The sequence below is a fragment of the Sebastes umbrosus genome, chromosome 8, assembly GCF_015220745.1.
Source record: "Sebastes umbrosus isolate fSebUmb1 chromosome 8, fSebUmb1.pri, whole genome shotgun sequence".
NCBI lineage: Eukaryota > Metazoa > Chordata > Actinopteri > Perciformes > Sebastidae > Sebastes > Sebastes umbrosus.
The window spans coordinates 5811057-5819273 of NC_051276.1; the positions used below are offsets into that span (position 1 = coordinate 5811057).

An 8217-nucleotide genomic window follows, 5' to 3' on the forward strand; every position below is an offset into this window, starting at 1 on the left:
AATGAATGCACAAAGGACAAGTTTTAAGCATGCCTTTGTGTCCTGGTGTGACGAACCGCAGTAGGAGTGTTATTAAATGGTAAATGGATGGTAAATGGACTTGGACTTATATAGCGCTTTTCTAGTCTTCCGACCACTCAAAGCGCTTTGTCAGTATTCACCCATTCACACACACATTCATACACTGATGGCAGAGGCTACTAAGGTGCCAACTTTACACCGATGGCTATGCCTCCGGGAGCAATTTTGGGGTTAAGTGTCTTGCTCAAGGACACATCGACATGTAACCCGGAGCAGCCGGGGATCGAACCACCGACCTTCCGATTGGTGGACAACCTGCTCTACCCTCTGAGCCACAGCCGCCCCTACTGCATTAACACGTCACTGCAGCAGCATTTAGAAGGTGACAACTCAAAGAAATGGAGTAAGTGGCAAGCTATAAATATATCGTAACTGTGTTGATAGCACTATATGATTTTAGCCAAATAGTAAATGAACTCCGATAATGTCTGTGGCAAAACGATAGCCTTATTTTATCAGGTTTATAAAATCATTTATGTGCACGCTCTCTAAGCTTAAGTGGCCATACCTGGTTTAGCCACTTAAGCTTTGTGCATTAAAAGCAGGCTGTGGGCTTGAAAGAGCCTTCAAGGTTAGCGGTGTGAACCAAGCACACACACGGTGTAATAGAGTTTTTTTTGGAAGGATGTTTGGTGAGTAAAGCCAAAGCCAATCAGACCTGATCCTCCCCCCCAGAGGGCCGTTTGAACTTCAAAGTGCATAAACCAGGGACTCATATATTTCCACTTCAATTAGATCACTTTGTATGGATAAAAAAGAGATACGTGATAATGTGTTTCATTATCATTTTAAATAGCATTTGCAAACCAAATGATTGAATTAAATGGAATTCAGGTCACTAGCTCCTCTGACCATCAAGCTGGTGCAGTCCTCCACATGCACTCTTCTTCAGGAGGCTCGTGGACACTCAGCTCAACATGCTCTGCCGATCAGTGTTGGCCAGCGCTCTGTTCTTTGCAGTGAAGTGCTGGGGTGGAAACATCAAGGGCAGGGATGCAGACAGGATTAGCAAACGGGTGAAAAAGACATGGCTCTGTAGGAGAGCTGAGCCAGGACACCCTGGAGGATGTGAGCTGAACTGAACTCCATCCCAGACAACATAAGATGCACATTTGCACACCGAGCACAGCTGTAAATCCACAGATTTGCTTCTTCAGTTTCACATTTGCATATTTTCCCTCATGTTCATTGGGTTCATTCTACATTTCAACATCATGCAATTTGGGTCATGTGGAAATACCAAAGGTATGTTTATGTCTAACCTGGTTGGTTCAATTCATGCGGACAGTTGCCTTTGATAGGACAGGTAAGAATGATACCATTCAAAGTCAGGTGTGCATGAAACAATCACACCGAGACAGCCTGAGACCTTCTGGCCTCTTTCAAATGCGCTGAACTGTGTTCATATTCTGTCAGCAGCACCTTATGTAACACTGTCCTGTGCTGATTTTTAGTGATACATCACAGCTGTATGTCGCTGCCGTTTGGCACGTGACACATGTTATACTACTGTTGCATTAGCCAGCTTATCACAACTCTTAATGATGTATTCCGCCTCTATGGTAACAGCCTGAGACACAGTGTATCGCTGCTGTTCCAGTGACGTAGATCCCTTCTCATATTTAATGAATATATAAATTATATTCATTTGACATATTGCCTATAGTTAGCGTTAATGGCCAAACTTAGTCAAGGCTGTGGTTGCTGTAGAGCAGTTGTTCCTAACCTACTGTCCTTGAAGCTCCCCCTACTAGTATCTCTATGACAACATCCAGAGCATTAATATAGCAGTAAACAACTATTTGCTATGTAAAGATATAGAGGAGTAATGTCTACCTGAGCAGAGAATGAAGTCACTCTCCCTCAGTGTGTGTTGTAATCCGAGTTTTCCTGCGCTTTGTTGTGTATTTTAGTGCATGTTCGTGCATGTGAGCATGCCCCATTGGCTAGGGTCATGGCCGCCGCTCTGCGCTGCACTCAGTTGATAACGTCGTCCCGACTGATGGCGTCGTCACGGAGGCGTAGCACCCACCCTCCGGTTCCCCCTCAGGTTAACACTGTTAGCTCTGTTAGCACTGTTGCCCTTGTTTGCACTCACGCTGTTAGCACTCACGCTGTTAGCACTCACGAACGATGTTAGCACTCACGCTGTTAGCATCGTTAGCTGCGAGCCGCCAGCTCAGCCTTCGCCATATTGAGGGCCATACAGAGGCAATAGAAATGCTTCCGATCCTCGATTTACCACCGTTAGGATAGCAGGTCACCAAAACTAGCACTAAATTAACTGTCATTCAATCTGACTTACATAAGACATGCAACCTTAAAGGGACTAAATACAAAATGCTTTTTTCTAGCTAATAAACATCAGGCATAAGGGATATTAACAGTGTCTGGTGGTTGTCTGTTAGCCCTTTGTTACACAGGCAACCTGTTTTCCATGTCTACTGGGATACAAGTTCACCCAATGCTAAAGAATTCAAATTAATTGAGTTGAAGTGATATTGTCTTTAATTTATCACACCTTACTGCAAACTTCCAGTCTTACTGCCTGTAGATGAACCAAGACTCCAGTAACACCTGACAGCTAAAATTAATTTGAACCCGTCTGTGCTAAGTTTACTTAATGGTGGAATAAAACCACATTAGACCTGCAGCATATTACCTACCCTACATTCTTTTGAAGATACCTGGGAACAAGACAACTGGTGTCAGAGGAGGGGAAGGTGCAACAAAAACATTTACTCCAGGAGAAAGCAGCGAATAATTACCTGTGTGTGGCTCGAAATGGAACAGTTGAACGGTGCTCAGATTAGAGTGCATCCTCCAGTGCCCATTAATCAAACACATTGGAATTAACTTTCAATTGACTTTCTTACCCTTCCGCATAAAGTGGATGCCACGGCTGAAAAATGGAGTAAGCGTCCAATCTGTAGTTCAAACATGGTTCGTCACGCCAGATGAAAAAAGTAACAACAGAGGAGCTTCAACTTTCATTTGGGCTTCAAAGTAATGAGAGTCAATCTGAAACCCCAGTAGTGCTTTTATTCCACGAGGATTCTCCATAACAATGGACAGCATATTATGTGACTCAATACAAAAGAAGATGATTTGTGATTTTTGTGCATTCTGAAGATCCATTACTCCTTTGTCTTTTCCTTTTATTTGAGCACTCCTTTAATAGCCCTTTTATGTGTGCTACAGTGTATTCCAGAAAAAAAACTATTCTGCACTCTAAAAAAGGATTCATGGGGTCAGTAAATCACCCTTAAAATAAATACGTTTTTCAGCAAAAATAAATTAAGTTTGTTACATGTACTTGTTTTAGTAAGTTGAAGACTTAATAAAATAAGTCGCTCAAACTGAAAAATGAACAACATTGTCTTTACTTAAAAAATATATTAATTTAGAATAAATACTAAGTTAGTGTAACTTGTATCTAGTGAGTTAACACACTCCAGGTCGGACGTGGTTAGGGATAGGACAAAGAGGTCATGTGACGGTTCGAACTAGCCAATCAGAGCACAGTAGGGCGGGACTAGGCGGACGACTCTCGGAGACATGTTCGCGCTTGTTTTTTGCTACCAAACCGCATCTATCAGAGCAACAGGAGTTTTACCTGAATATCATCCAAGTTACTTGGTAAGTAATTCATTTTTCTTTGTTTCATTCACAACAGCTGCTTACTGCATCAGCACACACTGTAGGTAGTCGTTTTCATGCTGCACTAAAGGGAAGAACGAAGTCCTGCTAGCTAACGTTAGCTAATGTTAGCTAGCATTAGCTAACAGTGTCTTCAAAGTCGTCTTTTATTCTCACATTTTAAACCATGTGAACTTGTACATTGTTAGTTGTAACCCTGCAAAGGTAAATGGATGTTTACTTTTGTTCTAATTTAAAGTTGGCACTGGGTTGATAAAGGTTTGGTCAGCAGCTCCATGGGTGGGTTGTTTGTTTTACTCGGTATACTTCAGTTTAATATCAATTTTGGTTAATTGAGCTGCAGCTAAAAATTCAGTATTGGTGTCTGGGAAGCAGACACCACGTTGTGGAAACGCCATATAAGCAGGGCTTGACATTAGCACAATTCAGCAGTGGTCAAGAGAGTCACTCTTACTATTGAGTTACTATATTATCAAACCCTTGTACCAGGACAGCAAGTGTACATGCGTTCATGCACGCGCACGTTCACGGGCGCGCGCTAATGTGCACGCACCACAGGAGTTTTCATCAGTATGATTAACTTGGCGCACCTGTGATGATTAACTTGGCGCACCTGTGGCGCATTTGAGCAAGGAGTGGGATCAGAAAGAAGGCAGTAAGTAGTGAGTCTAACTAGCCACTTTGGCGGGCTGCATATTAAAGCTACAGTATATGCACGCAGCCTCATGCAGAGTACACGGTATGTAGATTGATTGTCACCAGTTAGCAGCATGTGCTAAGGTTAACACAACAAGCGGATTGGCGTGTGAGAGAACGGGACGTTGTGTCTGCGTTGCTTTGGGAAAGTGTTCAGTGTTCTACAGTGTACAGAAGTGTTTGAAATGTGAGTGTTGAAAGAGGAGATCACGTTTTGTTCATAGTCTTAATGAGTGAAAGGAAAATGTAAAACCTCAGAAAGAAAGAGAATAAGCATAGGCCTATTTCTCAAAATGTTTAACTATTAAATGTATATACAGTAGCTTATTTAATTTTTATATGGATTGAATCACACTTTTAAACGTTATTTTTAGGTTTTGAAAAAATCAAATTATATTTATTACAAAATGTTGATTTGAACATAAAGGAAGTTATTCTTAAAAACATTGATATTCTGATTTGGTAAAATGTGTGAGAGACTAGTAGAGGAAGCAACTGAGTTAGTGTTAAACCCTGTAATCCTCATCTCTTTGATCCACCAGTTTACCCTGATGGAGTCACAGGTCATGAAAAGTTTAGTAATGGCTGAATGAAAGGAAATAACTGTTTTGTGTTTTCTCTAGGAGGGCTGCACGGTGGTGCAGTGGTTAGCACTGGCGCCTCACAGCTAGTGGGTTGCAGGTTCAAATCTGGCTTGGGGCCCTTCTGTGTGGAGTTTGCATGTTCTCCCCGTGTTAGCGTGGGTTTTCTCCGGGTACTCCGGTTTCCTCCCACAGTCCAAAGACAGGCAGGTTAGGTTAATTGTTGACTCTAAATTGCCCGTAGGTGTGAATGTGAGTGTGAATGGTTGTCTGTCTCTATGTGTCAGCCCTGTGATGGACTGGCGACCTGTCCAGGGTGTACCCCGCCTTCGCCCAATGTCGGCTGGGATCGGCTCCAGCCCCCCCCCGCGACCCCTAACGGGATAAGCGGTTGCAGATGGATGGATGGATGGTGTTTTCTCTAGATTCTGCAGACCTTCACACTTGGTCAGTGTAAAATCATCCAAGCCTGAGAACATCCTGCTGCGTCTGGAGGAGCAGTCCCACAAAGTATCTGCAGGGGAGAGCAGCACCTCCTCTGCACTGAAGATTACATTTTTTCAAGAGCTTAGATTTTGGGTAATTATCAGTGTTATTATTCTGTTCTACTTTTGAATGTTTAGGGGGTGGGAATGATGTAAATCTAACTGAGGTGATGTACTCTCTTATACAGATGCTCAAATGGGTCATCAGGCCAAACTTAGAATCGTACTCAAGGACCATGACATACGGAAACTGGATTTACCTCATGGAATTCCTGGGACAGTGGTTGAACTTGAGTCTATTGTGAGAGAGACATTTGGGCTTGATGGGAACTTTACTTTGCATTATCAGGATGCTGATTTTGGAGAGGAATATTTTTCTCTCACCTCAACAAATGACATCAAGGACAAGGACACAATCAAAGTGGTACACATTGTTGAACCTCCCACAGTAAATCTGACATTTACTGATGTGGACAGCTCCTTCGAAAGTGCATCAGACGTCTCCGTCCATGCAGCTTCCTCCGTCCATGCTTCAGAGACCTCCGTCCATCCTTCTAACAGCAGTTGCTCATCTGGATCGCAGGATACCCTGATTCTTTCATCACCTGAACACGTGACTCAGCGTTCTCAGTGTTGGCCTATTGAATTTCCAGTACCTCGCTTTGCCTACGGCACAGAGCTTGTTCTTGCATCTGGAAATGAGGCTTTCAAGAAGGATGGAGTTCAACTCAACTTTACCACGATCCTTCCAGACATCCTTGAGAAATTGGCTGAAAGCATCTTTCAATATGTTGCCTACCCGACCAGTGCGCAGCTTGCTAATGTTACTGAGGCGCTGATTCAGAAGCATCCTTGCCTTAAAGAACCAGGATCATATAATGGATGCTACGGATGGCAACAAAGACTTAAATATAAAATGGGCAACTATAGATCTAAACTTAGAGGGCTCGGGTGCCCTGAGATTGATGTGAACTCTCTCTCAAAAAAAAGAGCACATGAGAAGGCATCCGCAAAGAATATAAAAAAGCCAAGAAAGGCAGAGGTAAACTATTTACCCCCTCACCCACAAGGAGAAACAGAAGGAAGCTTGGAACATCAAAGAGTGGAGCTCCTTAATGAAGTTAAGAAAAGGAACAACTGTCAGACCATCAGCGAAAAAATGGCAAAGACATTCTCCAGTCGCAGACAGGAAGTTGTCAATCTAGCACCACCAGTCAGTGACTTCAAAGATCGATGGCCTGCTCTTTTTGATGCAGCACAGGTGAGTATTTTTGCAGTATGACTTGCATGCAAGCGTCTACATCAACAAATTGTGCTTTTTATTTGTGCTTTATTTTAAACAGATAAACGAAGAATTCAGAAGGATCACCACTGCTAACCTGGAAACAACGTTCATGTCAAAACTGGACCAGTACTCCCCCAAAATAATGACCTTGGCCTCATCAACAGGGGGGGCTGCAAAAATGAAGATCCAGCGGATAAGGAACATGCTGCTAGAGGTATGTATGAATGTTGGTTGGTGACGAAAGCTGCCATCATATACTTCACCTGACGTATATGGTACGTATTAGAGCAACCAATAGCAAAATTCAATTGCAATAGCTGGGTTTCAACCAGTATAGGGCAGTAACTATGCATATTTATAACACAATATATAGAATTCAAATACTTTGCACTAAAATGTCAAGATTTGGACCTGAATCCATCAATGGCACTACTAAATACACACACACACATTTTTTTTCTCCTTCACAGGATGATTCGGTGGAAAAGAGGAGAGAGGTCGCTATCCGTTGCCTGGTGGTGTGTCTCCGAGAAAGGAGGAGGATCTCTTCAAAGAACACTTGGTAGGTAAATCAGATGCTTAAGCTTTGACACACTGTACTTTGTGTTATACTCAAACACATTACGGTGATGCTGGTTTTGAGTGGGTCCTCAATAAAATTTGTGTTTTGAGTGGGTCCCCAATATTTTTTTATTTTTTTTATTATGGTTATATTCATGTATGTTGAAAATGTATCTGAAAATTAAAAGAAAAAAATCCCAAACCTGAAAACGTAATTTACAACACCATAGACAGTATATGTATCTTTATATACAGTTTATAATACTGTTTTTAAATGTGATGACTTGTTGAATGTTTGATGAATGATTGTTTATTCTGATCTACTTATTCCAGGATGGTGAAGTGCAGGATACTGATGAAGTGATGAAGGTTGTCGTCACCAGGGGTGCCATAATGACTGATCCAGCCAGTGCAAGGATAGTGATCGAGGGAACAGAAGTCCTGTGCCTTGTTGATGGGGCTGATATACGCGCTCAACCTCAGCTACCCAAAACAACTGATGAAAACTTTTGAGGTATTTGAAAAGATACTTCTCGAACTAGATGGACAGAAAGCCAGCCCGAAGGTAATGTTGCTAAAAAATAAACTGCTGTCTTAAAAATGTCAAAAAGCAGACCGCTGTCCTCAAATTCAGCAGGAAATTGTAAGTTATGTATGTAAATTTTGTTAACATACAGCTTGCCTACATCAGCATATCACATTCAAGGCTCAAACTGCCTCTGTAATTTGTAAGAATGTTTATTATATAAGGGATAATGTAAAGCCGGTCATTGCTGTGAAAGAATCCCCGACAGGGCAATGCTGCACCCCGACGTGAAGCACCCTGAAGGGGATTCTTTCACAACAATGACCTGCTAGCTGTACATTA

The 8217-nt window shown here is 42.2% G+C and overlaps 1 protein-coding gene across 1 annotated transcript; it reads left to right on the forward strand.

The window, feature by feature from the left end:
* The first annotated feature begins 5490 nt into the window (after window positions 1–5490).
* Window positions 5491–7862, forward strand: LOC119493226 (sterile alpha motif domain-containing protein 3-like). Its single transcript, XM_037778377.1, has 3 exons — window positions 5491–6764; window positions 6847–7002; window positions 7683–7862. The coding sequence occupies exons 1-3, from the start codon at window positions 5700–5702 to the stop codon at window positions 7860–7862; spliced, it is 1401 nt and encodes a 466-aa protein (XP_037634305.1). The 5' UTR covers window positions 5491–5699.
* The last annotated feature ends 355 nt before the right edge of the window (window positions 7863–8217 follow it).